The sequence below is a fragment of the Chiloscyllium plagiosum genome, unplaced genomic scaffold (genome assembly GCF_037043375.1).
Source record: "Chiloscyllium plagiosum isolate Xiang-an unplaced genomic scaffold, Cpla_swu_hap1 HiC_scaffold_49, whole genome shotgun sequence".
Lineage (NCBI taxonomy): Eukaryota > Metazoa > Chordata > Chondrichthyes > Orectolobiformes > Hemiscylliidae > Chiloscyllium > Chiloscyllium plagiosum.
Window position 1 is genome coordinate 432,837 of NW_028270187.1, and position 19,197 is coordinate 452,033.

Consider the following 19,197-nt stretch of genomic DNA (forward strand, 5'->3'; position numbering starts at 1 on the left):
AAATTACCCATAGTGCCCAGGGATGTGCAGGTTAGGGTGGGGATTGACCGTGCTAAATTACCCATAGTGCCCAGAGATGTGTAGGTTAGGGTGGGGGATTGGCCATGCTAAATTACCCATAGTGCCCAGGGATGTGCAGGTTAGGGTGGGGATTGACCGTGCTAAATTACCCATAGTGCCCAGGGATGTGCGGGTTAGGGTGGGGATTGGCCATGCTAAATTACCCATAGTGCCCAGGGATGTGCAGGTTAGGGTGGGGATTGACCGTGCTAAATTACCCATAGTGCCCAGGGATGTGCGGGTTAGGGTGGGGATTGGCCGTGCTAAATTACCCATAGTGCCCAGGGATGTGCGGGTTAGGGTGGGGATTGGCCATGCTAAATTACCCATAGTGCCCAGGGATGTGCAGGTTAGGGTGGGGATTGGCCATGCTAAATTACCCATAGTGCCCAGGGATGTGCAGGTTAGGGTGGGGATTGACCGTGCTAAATTACCCATAGTGCCCAGGGATGTGCGGGTTAGGGTGGGGATTGGCCGTGCTAAATTACCCATAGTGCCCAGGGATGTGCGGGTTAGGGTGGGGATTGACCGTGCTAAATTACCCATAGTGCCCAGGGATGTGCAGGTTAGGGTGGGGATTGACCGTGCTAAATTACCCATAGTGCCCAGGGATGTGCAGGTTAGGGTGGGGGATTGGCCGTACTAAATTACCCATAGTGCCCAGGGATGTGTAGGTCAGGGTGGGGATTGATCGCGCTAAATTACCCATAGTGCCCAGGGATGTGCAGGTTAGGGTGGGGAATGACCGTGCTAAATTACCCATAGTGCCCAGGGATGTGTGGGTTAGTGTGGGGGATTGGCCATGCTAAATTACCCATAGTGCCCAGGGATGTGCGGGTTAGGGTGGGGATTGGCCGTGCTAAATTACCCATAGTGCCCAGGGATGTGCAGGTTAGGGTGGGGATTGGCCGTGCTAAATTACCCATAGTGCCCAGGGATGTGCAGGTTAGGGTGGGGGATTGGCCGTGCTAAATTACCCATAGTGCCCAGGGATGTGCGGGTTAGGGTGGGGGATTGACCGCGCTAAATTACCCACAGTGCCCAGGGATGTGTGGGTTAGGGTGGGGGATTGGCCGTGCTAAATTACCCATAGTGCCCAGGGATGTGCGGGTTAGGGTGGGGGATTGACCGCGCTAAATTACCCATAGTGCCCAGGGATGTGCAGGTTAGGGTGGGGGATTGACCGCGCTAAATTACCCATCGTATTCAGGGATGCGGAGCTGAGGTGCTTTAGTCAGAGGGAAACGTCGAGTAATAGGGTTCAGGGGGATGCCTCTGGGTGGGTTACACCTCCGAGGGTCAGTGTGGACGTGTTGGGCTGAAGGGGCCTGTTTCCGCGTGCAGGAATTCGATGAACTCTGGACACAGCTCGGTTCGGAGAGTGGGCCGACGTGCGGCGGCGGGGGGGGGGGGCTGTTTTCCCCGGGGCGTTGGAGGTGGGGGGGGGGTGACCTTACGAGAGATGGGGGGGCACAGAGAGGGTAAATAGACTCGGTCTTTCCCCACCCCTCCACCCTGGGGTGGGGGGGGAGTCCAGAACTAGAGGGGGGGGGGGGTGGAAACGTAGGTTTAAGGGGAGAGGGAGCCCCGAGGGGTAACTGTTTTCCCCGCGGAGGGTGGTGGGTGTGTGTGGGGGGAACGAGGAGGTAGGTGGGGGCTGGGACAATGGCAACGTTAAAAAAGGATGGAGGAGGTGGGGGGGGGGGGCACGTGGGATTGGAAGGGGGGTTAGAGGGAGATGGGACCAAGTGCTGGGGAACGGGGACTGGACTGGGTTAGGGTGTCTGGCTCAGCACGGATCTGTTTCTGTGCTGCACGTCTCTGTGACTACGTCTGGCTCGTCGTATGAAGAGAGAGAGAGAGAGCGAGAGATTGGGATAGATTCAGCCTGTACTCTCCGGGACGAGGGGGACCTCATGTTGAGGCACTCCGAGGTGAGAAAGGGCATTGATAAAACTGACGTGGAGCAAATGGTTGTGTTCTAGGGTGAGAGGCAATGGTTTCGGGATGGGGACGGGCACTTGGGGAGGGTGGGCCTGGGTGATGGAGCTCAGGTCCGAGAGTATATCCATCTCCCTCCGACAGTGCGGCACTCCCTCAGTACTGGGCACCGGGAGGGAGGGAGGGAGTGTGGGCCTGGATTATGGAGCTCAAGGCCTAGAGTATATCCATCTCCCTCCGACAGTGCGGCCCTCCCTCAGTACTGGGCACCGGGAGAGAGGGAGGGAGTGTGGGCCGGGATTATGGAGCTCAAGGCCTAGAGTATATCCATCTCCCTCCGACAGTGCGGCACTCCCTCAGTACTGGGCACCGGGAGGGAGGGAGTGTGGGCCTGGATTATGGAGCTCAAGGCCTAGAGTATATCCATCTCCCTCCGACAGTGCGGCACTCCCTCAGTACTGGGCACCGGGAGGGAGGGAGGGAGGGAGTGTGGGCCTGGGTTATGGAGCTCAAGGCCTAGAGTATATCCATCTCCCTCCAACAGTGTGGCACTCCCTCAGTACTGGGCACCGGGAGGGAGGGAGGGAGGGAGGGCGGGAGTGTGGGCCTGGATTATGGAGCTCAAGGCCTAGAGTATATCCATCTCCCTCCGACAGTGCGGCGCTCCCTCAGTACTGAGCACCGGGAGGGAGGGAGGGCCTGGATTATGGAGCTCAGGTCCGAGAGTATATCCATCTCCCTCCGACAGTGCGGCACTCCCTCAGTACTGGGCACCGGGAGGGAGGGAGTGTGGGCCTGGATTATGGGGCTCAAGGCCTAGAGTATATCCATCTCCCTCCAACAGTGCGGCCCTCCCTCAGTACTGGGCACCGGGAGGGAGGGAGGGAGGGAGGGAGGGAGTGTGGGCCTGGATTATGGAGCTCAAGGCCTAGAGTATATCCATCTCCCTCCGACAGTGCGGCGCTCCCTCAGTACTGGGCACCGGGAGGGAGGGAGGGAGGGAGGGAGTGTGGGCCTGGATTATGGAGCTCAAGGCCTAGAGTATATCCATCTCCCTCCGACAGTGCGGCGCTCCCTCAGTACTGAGCACCGGGAGGGAGGGAGGGCCTGGATTATGGAGCTCAGGTCCGAGAGTATATCCATCTCCCTCCGACAGTGCGGCACTCCCTCAGGACTGGGCGCCGGACCTGCTTGCTGTCTCGGAGTTTAGCGATGCTCTTGACCGAGTCCACGCCCAGGTCGAGCTCCATCTCCTCCTCCACCACGTCGATCGCCTCCTCATCGTCGTCGTCGTCGGGAAAGCTCTCCTCCTCTTCCTCCGCCGCCTCCTCCAGGTCAGCCAGGAGCTCGTCGGCCAGAGACATGGCAAGCGAGAGCACAACCTGCAACGAGTCCCCGGCGGGCAGGCAGACAAAACAACACACACATTACCCACAGCAGAGAGGCTGGAACAGGAGGGGGAGGAGTGTAGGAGGGTGAGGGAGATAGGGAGGGAGGGATTGGAACAGGAGGGGGAGGGGTGTAGGAGGGTGAGGGAGATAGGGAGGGAGGGATTGGAACAGGAGGGTGAGGAGTGTAGGAGGGTGAGGGAGATAGGGAGGGAGGGGTTGGAACAGGAGGGTGAGGAGTGTAGGAGGGTGAGGGAGATAGGGAGGGAGGGATTGGAGCAGGAGGGTGAGGAGTGTAGGAGGTGAGGGAGATAGGGAGGGAGGGATTGGAACAGGAGGGTGAGGAGTGTAGGAGGGTGAGGGAGATAGGGAGGGAGGGATTGGAACAGGAGGGTGAGGGAGGTAAGGAGGGAGGGATTGGAACAGGAGGGTGAGGAGTGTAGGAGGGTGAGGGAGGTAGGGAGGGAGGGATTGGAACAGGAGGGTGAGGGGTGTAGGAGGGTGAGGGAGATAGGGAGGGAGGGACTGGAACAGGAGGGTGAGGAGTGTAGGAGGTGAGGGAGATAGGGAGGGAGGGACTGGAACAGGAGGGTGAGGGAGATAGGGAGGGAGGGATTGGAACAGGAGGGTGAGGGCTGTAGGAGGGTGAGGGAGATAGGGAGGGAGGGATTGGAACAGGAGGGTGAGGAGTGTAGGAGGTGAGGGAGATAGGGAGGGAGGGATTGGAACAGGAGGGTGAGGAGTGTAGGAGGGTGAGGGAGATAGGGAGGGAGGGATTGGAACAGGAGGGTGAGGGAGGTAGGGAGGGAGGGATTGGAACAGGAGGGTGAGGAGTGTAGGAGGGTGAGGGAGGTAGGGAGGGAGGGATTGGAACAGGAGGGTGAGGAGTGTAGGAGGGTGAGGGAGATAGGGAGGGAGGGATTGGAACAGGAGGGTGAGGGAGGTAGGGAGGGAGGGACTGGAACAGGAGGGTGAGGGGTGTAGGAGGGTGAGGGAGATAGGGAGGGAGGGATTGGAACAGGAGGGTGAGGGGTGTAGGTGGGTGAGGGAGATAGGGAGGGAGGGACTGGAACAGGAGGGTGAGGGAGATAGGGAGGGAGGGATTGGAACAGGAGGGTGAGGGAGATAGGGAGGGAGGGATTGGAACAGGAGGGTGAGGGAGATAGGGAGGGAGGGACTGGAACAGGAGGGTGAGGGGTGTAGGAGGGTGAGGGAGATAGGGAGGGAGGGATTGGAACAGGAGGGTGAGGGAGATCGGGAGGGAGGGATCGGAATAGGAGGGGGAGGAGTGTAGGAGGTGAGGGAGATAGGGAGGGAGGGATCGGAATAGGAGGGGGAGGGAGATAGGGAGGGAGGGATCGGAATAGGAGGGGGAGGAGTGTAGGAGGTGAGGGAGATAGGGAGGGAGGGATCGGAATAGGAGGGGGAGGGAGATAGGGAGGGAGGGATCGGAATAGGAGGGGGAGGAGTGTAGGAGGTGAGGGAGATAGGGAGGGAGGGATCGGAATAGGAGGGGGAGGGAGATAGGGAGGGAGGGATCGGAACAGGAGGGTGAGGAGTGTAGGAGGGGGAGGGAGATAGGGAGGGAGGGATTGGAACAGGAGGGTGAGGGGTGTAGGAGGGTGAGGGAGATAGGGAGGGAGGGATTGGAACAGGAGGGTGAGGAGTGTAGGAGGGTGAGGGAGATAGGGAGGGAGGGATTGGAACAGGAGGGTGAGGAGTGTAGGAGGGTGAGGGAGATAGGGAGGGAGGGACTGGAACAGGAGGGTGAGGAGTGTAGGAGGGTGAGGGAGATAGGGAGGGAGGGATTGGAACAGGAGGGTGAGGGGTGTAGGAGGGTGAGGGGGATAGGGAGGGAGGGGTTGAAGGGGACTGGGTCTGGCTGGGTCGCCCCTCTTCGGAGGGTCGGTGTGGACTTTGTTGGGCCGAAGGGCCTGTTTTCCACACTGTAGGGAACCTAATCTGATAACATGAGGGGGATACGGGCCAGGTGCTGGCAAACAGGTTACCGGGGCCGGCACGGACGGTTTTCACCAGTGGGTCTGTTTCCGTGCTGGACTCTACACATCTCAATCGCGTCCCCCCCACCCCGTCGCCTCGGTCTTCAGGGACACGACTCCGGTCTCCCGATCTCTCCGGCCCAGGCACGAAATCTCAGGGCGGTCGGGCACCGTCCCGGTAAACCCAGGCGGGACCGGCCACCGTCCCGGTAATTTGCTCCTGACCGTGCAATGTCTCGGTAAACTGGTCATGACTGGGTAATGTCCTGCTAAAATCGGTCAAGACTGGACCACGTCCCGGTAAAATCGGTCAGGACTGGCCAACGTCGCTGTGTTTTGGTCAAGACTGGACAACGTCCTGGTGTTTTGGTCAAGACTGGGCAATGATCCGGTAAAACCGGTCAAAACTGGACAATGGCCAGGCAAAGTCGGTCAAGACTGGGCAACATCCCGGTAAAACCGGTCAGGACTGGCCAACGTCGCTGTGTTTTGGTCAACATCGCGGTAAAACCGGTCAGGACTGGCCAACGTCCCGGTAAAACCGGTCAGGACTGGCCAATGTCACTGTGTTTTGGTAAACATCCCGGTAAAACCGGTCAGGACTGGACAACGTTCCGGTAAAACCAGTCAGGACTGGACAACATCCCAGTGTTTTGGTCAAGACTGGGCAACGTCCCGGCAAAACCGGTCAGGAGTGGACAACATCCCGGTGTTTTGGTCAAGACTGGGCAACGTCCCGGCAAAACCGGTCAGGAGTGGACAACGTCCCGGTGTTTTGGTCAAGACTGGGCAACGTCCCGGCAAAACCGGTCAGGAGTGGACAACGTCCCGGTGTTTTGGTCAAGACGGGGCAACATCCCGGTAAAATTGGTCAAGTCTGGGCAACATCCTGGTAATTTGGTCAAGAGAGTGGGCAACATCTCTGTAAATTGCTCAAGGCTGGGTAATGTCCTGGTAAAATCGGTCAAGACTGGACTACGTCCCGGTTACACCGCTCAGGACTGGGCAACGTCCCTGTGTTTTGGTCAACGTCCCGGTAAAACCGGCCAGGACTGGACAACGTCCCTGTGTTTTGGTCAAGACTGGGCAACGTCCTGGTAAAGCCGGTCAAGACGGGGCAACATCCCGGTAATTTGGTCAAGAGTGGCCAACATCCTGGTAATTTGGTCAAGAGTGGCCAACATCCTGGAAATGTGGTCAAGTGTGGCCAACATCCTGGAAATGTGGTCAAGAGTGGCCAACATCCTGGTAATTTGGTCAAGAGTGGCCAACATCCTGGTAATTTGGTCAAGAGTGGCCAACATCCTGGTACATCAGACCTTCCCGCCTGAAGCGCCAACGGCCGCGCGTTCCGAGGCGCGCGCCCAACCTTTTCAAATCTGCAACCGCCGCAACCGCCGCCGCTCGAACTCCAAGGACCCGGAGGTGAGGGGAGATATCCGGACGTCCCGCCCTCCCTTCGGCCGGTGCGCAGGGTGGCTGTTCCGATTGGGCCGGCGGCACGTACGTCGCGGGTGGCTGACGAATCGGCGGACGCGCCGGTGGGCGACGGTGGCGTTCCATTGGTCTGCCGCCACGTCGGTCACGGGGGAGTCCGCCTCCCGGTCCCGCTCACTGCAGCTGGTGTGGGTAGGGGAAAAAAAACAAATGATGGCGAATGCCGATTGGTCAGATTCACATCGCTCAGCGGAGACCGACCATTCATCGTCGGCGGCAACGAACGCCCGCCCCCCCTAGGTTCCCATTGAACGGCAGCCGTCCGGAAAGGGCGTTGATTGGACCAAGATGCACGTCACTCTGAATCCAGTTCATCCGCCCCTAAGGCCTGGCCGGTGACTGGTTGAGAGGGACGTCTGTTCGGGCGAACCAACCAATCCGAACACGGCATAATGGCCGCACCCTCTCAGAAATCCCGCCCTACACCGGGAGAGAGCAACATCGTTGGTTGGCGGACAATACGTCGATCGGAGGCGGATGGCCAATTAGAGCGCATACCCTGCCCCCTACTGTGACGCCACACATATACGGATGGCCCATTGGGCGAACGCTCACGTCAATCGTGGGATGAAGGGATGAAGGAACAAATGGGGGAGCCTAGCTGGGAAAGGGCGGGAACGCACACCCGACCCGCCTCCGTCACGCACCATTGGTCCAAGCGTCGGTGATGTGGGCAGCGATTGGTGGGGAACAATGCCAATCGTAAGGAAGGGAGGGCCGATTGGCGAAAGGGAAGGTCAATCAGACCGGAAGCGACCAATCGACGGAAGAACCTGCGGCAAAGGGGCGGGGTCAGTTGACAAAGTCAGCAAACACGCGCAAATTCTAAACGCCGGCGGCAAAAACTAAATGCGCTTTAATTATCTCTTTTTTTTCTGATACTGCAAAGTGTTAATTTTAATCGTTGTTCCCCACTTCGGTTCTGCAAACTTCCAGTTTCCGGGGTGTGGTGGTGGAAATCATGGCGCGGGCACGACGCCGACGATTGGCTGAGGCCGGTGAGGTCCCCGGTGCCGATTGGGTAGCCAGGCTGCCAATCTACGTATGGGCGGGTCGCAGACGGTGGTGCACGCAATCGAATGGGCCGGGCCGCCGTCCGTCAGAGGGGCGCCAGCCAATCGGCAGTGGGAGCTGGGAGACACTCGACAGCGGATTGGATCAGGCCGCCGTCAATCAGCTGAGACGGCCCCCCACCGTCAGCGGGCGGAATGAGAGCAGGAGCGTGTTCCAATTGGATAGCGGGACACATACGAAACCGATCCGATTGGATAGAATCAGCGTCAATCCGTCTATACGCAGCCGCTGGGTGGAAGAGGTGGGGCTAAACGCGAGAATAATACCCGCCCTCCCTTTGTCCCCCATTGGCTAGTGGCGGATTTACGCCAGTTGCTCTCTGCTCCGATTGGACGCGGCGCGTGTCCGTCAGGAAGACAAACACGCCATTCCACTCATTACCGGCTCCCAATTGGAGGAGGAGTTGGCGGCGCTTTCCGATTGGTCGTCCGAACTGTCCGCCGAACGCGGGGACCCGCCTGCTTCGGCCCCGCCGCCATTTTGTCCTGGAGGGTTTTTTTCCTCAGGGCGGGAGGGGGAGGAGGATTGCCCTCTGACCTCTCCAAGGTTGACCAAGGGGGCCTTTGAGCAATGAGGGCCCAGGAGCACCTTTAAATCCACTTCTTTTCTTTTCTCTTCTGCCTTACTTTGCCCGCTGAGCCCCAAGGAGGAGATTTGTGTGGATACGGAGAGAAGGAGCCCCACCGCACCCACCCCCCACCCCCTGCCAAGCCCCTCACCGCAGAGCGACGTCAAGACCACGCCAAGATGGCCGCCCCTTCCTGACGGAATCCAGCTTCCCATTGGCTGGCCGGTGACGGTGACAAGGCTGCCGCCGCTGCCCCACCACACGCGGGCTCCCGCCACCCTGCGCTAAACCCCATCGCCCGCCCAGCCGCCCCCAGGAGGTGAGGGGCGCGCCCCACGTTAGCAAGGAGGGCGCCCGGAATGGCGGCGGTCGGTTTCGACGACTTCCCGGGGCCCTGCTCGGAGCTGGCCCTCCCCCCACTCTTCGGAGGCAACATCTTGGAGAGCGAGCTGGAGCAGGAGGTGGAGTTCACGGACTCGGGTCTGCACGAGGGTCGGGGCAGGGAGGAGGAGGTGCAGGACGAGGAAGAGGAGGGCGACGAGGAGGAAGACGAGGAGGAAGACGAGGAGCAGGTGCTGCGGCGACGCCGGGAGGCGTACCGCCACAAATACCACGCTCTCCTGCGCCGTTGCAAGGAGATTGAGTTGGTAAAGTTGGACTTCCACTGCTTCAGCCCTGTTCTCCCAATTTCCACCTCCACCTGCTGCCATTACTGAGGGCACTGTCGGAGGGAGATGGATATACTCTAGGACCTGAGCTCCATAATCCAGGCCCACCCTCCCTCCCTCCCGGTGCCCAGTACTGAGGGAGGGCCGCACTGTCGGAGGGAGATGGATATACTCTAGGACAGCATTAAACAGGCTGTTCCTCCACTGGGTGTAATGTCCACGAACGAGTCTGAGACAAACTAACACAGAGGGACATTCAAACTTACTGCAGTGCTGTTTGTAAACTGTCAACTGTCCCGTTTCCGTTGCAGGTCAATGAGATGTTGCTAAACCGCTTGGAGTGCGTTGGAAAAATAACTCATAGGTTCAAGCAAGAACGAAGGTCAGTGATCCCTGGGTTAGAGAGAGGGGGGGGGGAAATCAGGCAGTGATCCCTGGGTTAGAGAGAGGGGGGGGGGAAATCAGGCAGTGATCCCTGGGTTAGAGAGAGGGGGGGGGGAAATCAGGCAGTGATCCCTGGGTTAGAGAGAGGGGGGGGGGAAATCAGGCAGTGATCCCTGGGTTAGAGAGAGGGGGCGGGGAAATCAGGCAGTAATCCCTGGGTTAGAGAGAGATGGGGAGGGAGGGGGGGAAATCAGGCAGTAATCCCTGGGTTAGAGAGAGAGAGAGAGGTGGGGGGGAAATCAGGCAGTAATCCCTGGGTTAGAGAGAGATAGGGAGAGAGGGGGGGAAATCAGCCAGTAATCCCTGGGTTAGAGAGAGATAGGGAGAGAGGGGGGAAATCAGACAGTAATCCCTGGGTTAGAGAGAAATGGGGAGGGAGGGGGGGAAATCAGGCAGTGATCCCTGGGTTAGAGAGAGAGGGGGAGGGGGGAAATCAGGCAGTGATCCCTGGGTTAGAGAGAGAGAGAGAGTGGGGGGGAAATCAGCCAGTAATCCCTGGGTTAGAGAGAGAGGGAGGGGGGGAAATCAGCCAGTAATCCCTGGGTTAGAGAGAGAGAGAGAGAGTGGGGGGGAAATCAGCCAGTAATCCCTGGGTTAGAGAGAGAGGGAGGGGGGGAAATCAGCCAGTAATCCCTGGGTTAGAGAGAGATAGGGAGAGAGGGGGGGAAATCAGACAGTAATCCCTGGGTTAGAGGGAGAGAGGGGGGGAATCAGGCAGTGATCCCTGGGTTAGAGAGAGAGAGGGGGGGGAAATCAGGCAGTAATCCCTGGGTTAGAGAGAGAGAGGGAGGGGGGAAATCAGCCAGGGTTCCTGCTCCTGATCACTGCCCAGTGATCCCTGGGTTAGAGAGAGAGAGGGGGGAAATCAGCCAGGGTTCCTGCTCCTGATCACTGCCCAGTGATCCCTGGGTTAGAGAGAGAGAGGGGGGGAAATCAGCCAGGGTTCCTGCTCCTGATCACTGCCCAGTGATCCCTGGGTTAGAGAGGGAGAGAGAGAGAGAGAGAGAGAGTGGAAATCAGCGAGTAATCTCTGGGTTAGAGAGAGAGAGTGGGGGTGAAATCTGCCAGTGATCCCTGGGTTCGATAGAGACGGGGGGGGAGGGGGAAATCAGTCAGGGTTCCTGCTCCTGATCACTGTCCAGTGATCTCTGGGTTAGAGAGAGAGAGGGATGGGGGAAATCAGCCAGTAATCCCTGGTTTAGAGAGAGACGGGGAGAGAAGTGGGGGGAATCAGCCAGTAATCCCTGGGTTAGAGAGAGACTGGGAGAGAAGTGGGGGGAATCAGCCAGTAATCCCTGGGTTAGAGAGAGACGGGCAGAGTGGGGGGAAATCAGGCAGTGATCCCTGGGTTAGAGACAGAGAGGGAGGGGGGGAAATTAACCAGTAATCCCTGGGTTAGAGAGAGAGAGGGAGGGGGGAAATCAGCCAGTAATCTCTGGGTTAGAGAGAGACGGGGAGAGAGGGGGGGAAATCAGCCAGTAATCCCTGGGTTAGAGAGAGACGGGCAGAGTGGGGAGAAATCAGCCAGTGATCCCTGGGTTAGAGAGAGAGAGGGGGGGAAATTAACCAGTAATCCCTGGGTTAGAGAGAGGGAGGGAAGGGGGGAAATCAGCCAGTAATCCCTGGGTTAGAGAGAGGGAGGAAAGGGGGGAAATCAGCCAGTGATCCCTGGGTTAGAGAGAGACGGGGTGAGAGGGGGGAAATCAGGCAGTAATCTCTGGGTTAGAGAGAGACGGGGAGAGTGGGGGGAAATCAGGCAGTAATCTCTGGGTTAGAGAGAGACGGGGAGAGTGGGGGGAAATCAGGCAGTAATCTCTGGGTTAGAGAGAGACGGGGAGAGAGGGGCGCAAATCAGGCAGTGATCCCGGGGTTAGAGAGAGACGGGGAGAGAGGGGGGGGAATCAGGCAGTAATCCCTGGGTTAGAGAGAGACGGGGAGAGACGGGGGGAATCAGGCAGTAATCCCTGGGTTAGAGAGAGAGAGGGAGGGGGGAAATCAGCCAGTAATCCCTGGGTTAGAGAGAGAGGGAGGGGGGAAATCAGCCAGTAATCCCTGGGTTAGAGAGAGGGGGAGAGAGGGGGGAAATCAGGCAGTAATCCCTGGGTTAGAGAGAGACGGGGAGAGAGGGGGGGAAATCAGGCAGTAATCCCTGGGTTAGAGAGAGGGAGGGGGGAAATCAGGCAGTAATCCCTGGGTTAGAGAGAGAGGGAGGGAGGGGGGGGAATTAGCCAGGGTCCCTGCTCATGTCGGTGCCAGGTCTGCGGTCGCTTTCCAGTCGAGAGCTGGAGGCTGTTGTTTGTATCTCCTGACCAAAGTCCGACCTGTTCGATTTCCCCCCCCCCCTTCAGGTTCTTAATGAGGTGCCTGGATTCTCACGGGGATGAGTACAGAACGGCTCAGCTCACCATCGTCCTGGAGGTGAGAGGTCGCCAGCGGCCGCCCTGCGTATCTACGCACGCCCTCAGCACCACCACACCCCCCCCCCTCCCACATCTTCCCTGTCCAGCCCACCCCCCCACCCCCCAGGAGCTCTCCCCTCGACGGTCCGCGTTTCCCTTGGTAAGCGGGAGGTCTGACGATCCCCCCCCCCCCACTGGCGAGCCCCTCAGTGCGGAGAGGCAGGGGGGGGGAGACCTTCCGGGCGGCGGTGTTTGAATTGAGTTCGGAAAAGGGACGGTCCTGAAACTCGGCGGGTCCCCGCTGTCAGGGACGGCCCACCTGGCCCGCCGGCATACTCTCGCGGGGAAAGGTGGGAGGGGGGGGGTGTGCGGTGGGGGCGGGCGGGCGGGGGGGGGGGCAGGGGGAACGCGGAATGTGTGTTATCGTCACCTGGAGCAGTCAGGGAGTGACCCACCTGGTGACAGCCCCGTCCCAATGTGAAAAACAAAACCCCAACTGGCCACAGGTTTCAGCCCCCTCCCTGTCTGCCCCCCCCCCCCACCCCACACTGTGGATTACTGTTGGTTAACCTGATCCGTTTCTGAGAGCCCCACACCAGTCTCTCTCTCTCTCTCTGTCTGTCTCCTTCTCTCTCTGTCTGTCCCTCTCTCACTTTCTCCTCCCTCCCTCACCCTCTCTCTCTCTCTTCTCTCTCTGTCTGTCCCTCTCTCACTTTCTCCTCCCTCCCTCACCCTCTCTCTCTCTCTCCTCTCTCTGTCTGTCCCTCTCTCACTTTTCTCCTTCCTCCCTCCCTCTCTCTCTCTCTCGCTCTCTCTCTCTGTCTGTCCCTCTCTCACTTTCTCCTCCCTCCCTCCCCCTCTCTCTCTCTCTCTCTCTCCTCTCTCTGTCTGTCCCTCTCTCACTTTTCTCCTCCCTCCCTCCCTCTCTCTCTCTCTCTCTCTGTCTGTCCCTCTCTCACTTTCTCCTCCCTCCCTCCCCCTCTCTCTCTCTCTCTCTCTCTCTCTCCTCTCTCTGTCTGTCCCTCTCTCACTTTCTCCTCCCTCCCTCCCTCTCTCTCTCTCTCTCTCTGTCTGTCCCTCTCTCACTTTTCTCCTTCCTCCCTCCCTCTCTCTCTCTCTCTCCTCTCTCTGTCTGTCCCTCTCTCACTTTCTCCTCCCTCCCTCCCCCTCTCTCTCTCTCGCTCTCTCTCTCTCTCTGTCTGTCCCTCTCTCACTTTTCTCCTTCCTCCCTCCCTCTCTCTCTCTCTCTCTGTCTGTCCCTCTCTCACTTTTCTCCTTCCTCCCTCCCTCTCTCTCTCTCTCTCCTCTCTCTGTCTGTCCCTCTCTCACTTTTCTCCTTCCTCCCTCCCTCTCTCTCTCTCTCTCTCTCTGTCTGTCCCTCTCTCACTTTTCTCCTCCCTCCCTCTCCCTCTCTCTCTCTCTGTCTGTCCCTCTCTCACTTTTCTCCTTCCTCCCTCCCTCTCGCTCTCTCTCTCTCTCTCTCTCTCTCTGTCTGTCCCTCTCTCACTTTTCTCCTCCCTCCCTCTCCCTCTCTCTCTCTCTCTCTCTGTCTGTCCCTCTCTCACTTTTCTCCTTCCTCCCTTCCTCTCTCTCTCTCTCTCTCTCTGTCCCTCTCTCACTTTCTCCTCCCTCCCTCTCCCTCTCTCTCTCTCTCTCTCTCTGTCCCTCTCTCACTTTCTCCTCCCTCCCTCTCCCTCTCTCTCTCGCTCTCTCTCTCTCTCTGTCTGTCCCTCTCTCACTTTTCTCCTTCCTCCCTCCCTCTCTCTCTCTCTCTCTCCTCTCTCTGTCTGTCCCTCTCTCACTTTTCTCCTTCCTCCCTCCCTCTCTCTCTCCTCTCTCTGTCTGTCCCTCTCTCACTTTCTCCTCCCTCCCTCCCCCCCCCTCTCTCTCTCTCTCTCTCTCTCTCTCTCTCTCCTATCTCTGTGTGTTTCTGTCTCTCTCTCTCTCTCTCTCTCTCCTATCTCTGTGTGTTTCTGTCTCTCTCTCTCTCTCTCTCTCTCTCTCTCTCCTATCTCTGTGTGTTTCTGTCTCTCTCTCTCTCTCTGGCTCCATGTATGTCTCGCTCTCTCTATCTATCTATCTCTATATCTCTGTGATTCTGTCTTTCTCTTTCTCTCTGTCTCTGTGTGAGTGTGTCTCTCTCTATCTCTGGGTGTGTCTCTATCTCTGGGTGTGTGTGTGTGTGTGTCTATCTCTCTGTGTTTCTCTCTCTCTCTGTCTCTATGTGAGAGTGTGTGTATGTGTTTCTCTCTCTGTGAGCATGTGTGTGTGTCTCTATCTGTCTATCTCTCTGTGTTTCTCTCTCTGTGAGCATGTGTGTGTGTCTCTATCTGTCTATCTCTCTGTGTTTCTCTCTCTCTCTCTGTGAGCATGTGTGTGTGTCTCTATCTGTCTATCTCTCTGTGTTTCTCTCTCTGTGAGCATGTGTGTGTGTCTCTATCTGTCTATCTCTCTGTGTTTCTCTCTCTCTCTCTGTGAGCATGTGTGTGTGTCTCTATCTGTCTATCTCTCTGTGTTTCTCTCTCTGTGAGCATGTGTGTGTGTCTCTATCTGTCTATCTATCTGTGTTTCTCTCTCTCTCTCTCTGTGAGCATGTGTGTGTGTCTATCTGTCTATCTTTCTGTGTTTCTCTCTCTCTGTGAGCATGTGTGTGTCTCTATCTGTCTATCTCTCTGTGTTTCTCTCTCTCTGTGAGCATGTGTGTGTGTCTCTATCTGTCTATCTCTCTGTGTTTCTCTCTCTGTGAGCATGTGTGTGTCTCTATCTGTCTATCTCTCTGTGTTTCTCTCTCTCTCTGTGAGCATGTGTGTGTCTCTATCTGTCTATCTCTCTGTGTTTCTCTCTCTCTGTGAGCATGTGTGTGTCTATCTCTCTGTGTTTCTCTCTCTCTCTCTGAGCATGTGTGTGTCTCTATCTGTCTATCTCTCTGTGTTTCTCTCTGTGAGCATGTGTGTGTCTCTATCTGTCTATCTCTCTGTGTTTCTCTCTCTCTCTGTGAGCATGTGTGTGTCTATCTGTCTATCTCTCTGTGTTTCTCTCTCTCTCTCTCTCTGTGAGCATGTGTGTGTGTCTATCTGTCTATCTCTGTGTTTCTCTCTCTCTGTGAGCATGTGTGTGTGTCTATCTGTCTATCTCTGTGTTTCTCTCTCTCTGTGAGCATGTGTGTGTGTCTCTATCTGTCTATCTCTGTGTTTCTCTCTCTCTCTCTGTGAGCATGTGTGTGTGTCTCTATCTGTCTATCTCTGTGTTTCTCTCTCTCTCTCTCTGTGAGCATGTGTGTGTGTCTCTATCTGTCTATCTCTCTGTGTTTCTCTCTGTGAGCATGTGTGTGTGTCTATCTGTCTATCTCTCTGTGTTTCTCTCTCTCTCTCTGTGAGCATGTGTGTGTGTCTATCTGTCTATCTCTGTGTTTCTCTCTCTCTGTGAGCATGTGTGTGTGTCTATCTGTCTATCTCTCTGTGTTTCTCTCTCTCTGTGAGCATGTGTGTGTGTCTCTATCTGTCTATCTCTCAGTGTTTCTCTCTCTGTGAGCATGTGTGTGTGTCTCTATCTGTCTATCTCTCTGTGTTTCTCTCTGTGAGCATGTGTGTGTGTCTCTATCTGTCTATCTCTCTGTGTTTCTCTCTCTCTCTCTGTGAGCATGTGTGTGTGTCTCTATCTGTCTATCTCTGTGTTTCTCTCTCTCTGTGAGCATGTGTGTGTGTCTATCTGTCTATCTCTCTGTGTTTCTCTCTCTCTGAGAGCATGTGTGTGTGTCTCTATCTGTCTATCTCTGTGTTTCTCTCTCTCTCTCTGTGAGCATGTGTGTGTGTCTATCTGTCTATCTCTGTGTTTCTCTCTCTCTCTGTGAGCATGTGTGTGTGTCTCTATCTGTCTATCTCTCTGTGTTTTTCTCTCTCTCTCTCTGTGAGCATGTGTGTGTGTCTCTATCTGTCTATCTCTCTGTGTTTCTCTCTCTCTCTCTGTGAGCATGTGTGTGTGTCTCTATCTGTCTATCTCTCTGTGTTTCTCTCTCTATGTTTCTCTTTCTTTCTCTCTATCTATGTGAGCATGTGTGTGTCTGTCTGTGTGTGTGTGTGTGTGTCTGTCTGTGTGTGTCTGTCTCTCTCTCTATCACTATGTGTGTGTGTGTGTCTGTCCGTCTTTCTCTATCACTATGTGTGTGTCTGTCTCTCTCTCTCTATCACTGTGAGTGTGTGTGTGTCTGTCTCTCTCTCTATCATTATATGTGTGTGTCTGTCTCTCTCTCTCTATCACTGTGTGTGTGTCTGTCTGTCTGTCTGTCTCTCTATCACGATGTGAGTGTGTGTCTGTCTCTCTCTCTATCACTACGTGAGTGTGTCTTTCTGTCTCTCTCTCTCTCTATATCACTGTGTGTGTCTGTCTCTCTCTCTCTATCGCTATGTGAGTGTGTGTGTCTGTCTCTCTCTATCACTATGTGAGTTTGTGTCTGTGTCTCTCTCTCTATCACTATGTGTGTGTGTGTGTGTCTGTCTGTCTCTCTCTCTATCACTACGTGAGTGTGTCTGTCTGTCTCTCTCTCTCTCTATCACTACGTGAGTGTGTCTGTCTGTCTCTCTCTCTCTCTATCACTACGTGAGTGTGTCTGTCTGTCTCTCTCTCTCTCTCTATCACTACGTGAGTGTGTCTGTCTGTCTCTCTCTCTCTATCACTATGTGAGTGTGTGTCTGTCTCTCTATCACTGTGTGTGTCTGTCTCTCTCTCTCTCTCTATCACTATGTGTGTGTGTGTCTGTCTCTCTCTCGCTCTCTATCACTTTGTGAGTGTGTGTCTGTCTGTCTCTCTCTCTCTATCACTATGTGAGTGTGTGTGTCTGTCTGTCTCTCTCTCTCTATCGCTATGTGTGTGTCTGTCTGTCTGTCTCTCTCTATCGCTATGTGAGTGTGTGTGTCTGTCTCTCTCTCTCTCTCCATCACTATGTGAGTGTGTGTCTGTCTCTCTATCACTGTGAGTGTGTCTGTCTGTCTGTCTCTCTATCACTGTGTGTGTCTGTCTCTCTCTCTCTCTCTCTGTCACTGTGTGTGTCTGTCTCTCTCTCGCTCTCTATCACTTTGTGAGTGTGTGTCTGTCTGTCTCTCTCTCTCTATCACTGTGTGTGTCTGTCTCTCTCTCGCTCTCTATCACTTTGTGAGTGTGTGTCTGTCTGTCTCTCTCTCTCTATCACTATGTGAGTGTGTGTGTCTGTCTGTCTCTCTCTCTCTATCGCTATGTGTGTGTCTGTCTGTCTCTCTCTATCGCTATGTGAGTGTGTGTGTCTGTCTCTCTCTCTCTCTCCATCACTATGTGAGTGTGTGTCTGTCTCTCTATCACTGTGAGTGTGTCTGTCTGTCTGTCTCTCTATCACTATGTGTGTGTCTGACTCTCTCTCTCTCTCTCTATCACTGTGTGTGTCTGTCTCTCTCTCTCTCTCTCTATCACTGTGTGTGTCTGTCTCTCTCTCTATCACTATATGTGTGTGTGTGTGTCTGTCTCTCTCTCTATCACTACGTGAGTGTGTCTGTCTGTCTCTCTCTATATATCACTATGTGTGTGTCTGTCTGTCTGTCTCTCTATCGCTATGTGAGTGTGTGTGTCTGTCTCTCTCTCTCTATCACTATGTGAGTGTGTGTCTGTCTTTCTATCACTGTGAGTGTGTCTGTCTCTCTCTATCACTATATGTGTGTGTCTGTCTCTCTCTCTATCACTATGTGTGTGTGTATCTGTCTCTCTATCACTATATATGTGTGTGTGTGTCTGTCTCTCTCTCTCTATCACTATGTGAGCGTGTGTGTCTGTCTCTCTCTCTCTCTCTATCACTATGTGTGTGTCTGTCTCTCTCTCTGTCACTATGTGAGTGTGTGTCTGTCTCTCTCTATCACTATGTGAGTGTGTGTGTCTGTCTCTCTCTCTCTCTGTCACTACGTGAGTGTGTGTCTGTCTCTCTCTATCACTATGTGAGTGTGTGTGTCTGTCTCTCTCTCTGTCACTATGTGTGTGTCTGTCTCTCTCTCTATCACTATGTGAGTGTGTATCTGTCTCTCTCTATCACTATGTGAGTGTGTGTGTCTGTCTCTCTCTCTATCACTATGTGAGTGTGTATCTGTCTCTCTCTCTCTCTCTCTCTATCACTATGTGTGTGTCTGTCTCTCTCTCTCTATCACTATGTGAGTGTGTGTCTGTCTCTCTCTCTCTCTGTCACTATGTGAGTGTGTGTCTGTCTCTCTCTCTATCACTATGTGAGTGTGTATCTGTCTCTCTCTCTCTCTCTCTCTCTATCACTATGTGTGTGTCTGTCTCTCTCTCTCTATCACTATGTGAGTGTGTGTCTGTCTCTCTCTCTCTCTGTCACTATGTGAGTGTGTGTCTGTCTCTCTCTATCACTATGTGAGTGTGTGTGTCTGTCTCTCTCTCTGTCACTATGTGTGTGTCTGTCTCTCTCTCTATCACTATGTGAGTGTGTATCTGTCTCTCTCTCTCTCTCTATCACTATGTGTGTGTCTGTCTCTCTCTCTCTCTATCACTGTGCGTGTGTGTCTGTCTCTCTCTATCACTATATGTGTGTGTGTGTCTGTCTCTCTCTATCACTATGTGTGTGTCTGTCTCTCTCTCTCTATCACTGTGTGTGTGTGTCTGTCTCTCTCTCTATCATTATATGTGAGTGTGTGTCTGTCTGTCTCTTTATCACTATGTGTGTGTGTGTCTGTCTCTCTCTCAATCACTATGTGAGTGTGTGTCTGTCTCTCTATCACTATGTGTGTGTGTCTGTCTCTCTCTATCACTGTGTGTGTCTGTCTCTCTCTATCACTATATGTGTGTGTCTGTCTCTCTCTCAATCACTATGTGAGTGTGTGTCTGTCTCTCTATCACTATGTGTGTGTGTCTGTCTCTCTCTCTCTCTCTGTCACTATGTGAGTGTGTGTCTGTCTCTCTCTATCACTATGTGAGTGTGTGTATCTGTCTCTCTCTCTCTATCACTACGTGTGTGTCTGTCTCTCTCTCTCTCTATCACTGTGCGTGTGTGTCTGTCTCTCTCTCTATCACTATATGTGTGTGTCTGTCCGTCTCTCTCTATCACTGTGTGTGTCTGTCTCTATCACTATGTGAGTGTGTCTGTCTCTCTCTCTCTCTCTCTGTCACTATGTGTGTGTCTGTCTCTCT

The 19,197-nt window shown here is 55.0% G+C and overlaps 2 protein-coding genes across 2 annotated transcripts in view; one reads left to right on the plus strand and one right to left on the minus strand.

Annotated features, from left to right (window-relative positions):
• prpf31 (PRP31 pre-mRNA processing factor 31 homolog (yeast)) overlaps positions 1-6,938 on the minus strand; it is a 44,323-nt gene extending 37,385 nt beyond the window's left edge. The window contains exons 1-2 of the mRNA XM_087984954.1: positions 6,759-6,938; positions 3,189-3,383 (exon numbers count right to left, since the gene is read on the minus strand). Coding sequence (XP_087841080.1) covers positions 3,189-3,365 — 177 coding nt within the window. The 5' untranslated portion in view covers positions 3,366-3,383; positions 6,759-6,938. The remainder of the gene's footprint in view (positions 1-3,188; positions 3,384-6,758) is intronic.
• A 1,503-nt stretch (positions 6,939-8,441) lies between these two features.
• Positions 8,442-19,197, plus strand: part of tfpt (TCF3 (E2A) fusion partner) — a 23,890-nt gene continuing 13,134 nt past the window's right edge. The window contains exons 1-3 of the mRNA XM_087984955.1: positions 8,442-9,175; positions 9,508-9,578; positions 11,989-12,058. Coding sequence (XP_087841081.1) covers positions 8,888-9,175; positions 9,508-9,578; positions 11,989-12,058 — 429 coding nt within the window. The 5' untranslated portion in view covers positions 8,442-8,887. The remainder of the gene's footprint in view (positions 9,176-9,507; positions 9,579-11,988; positions 12,059-19,197) is intronic.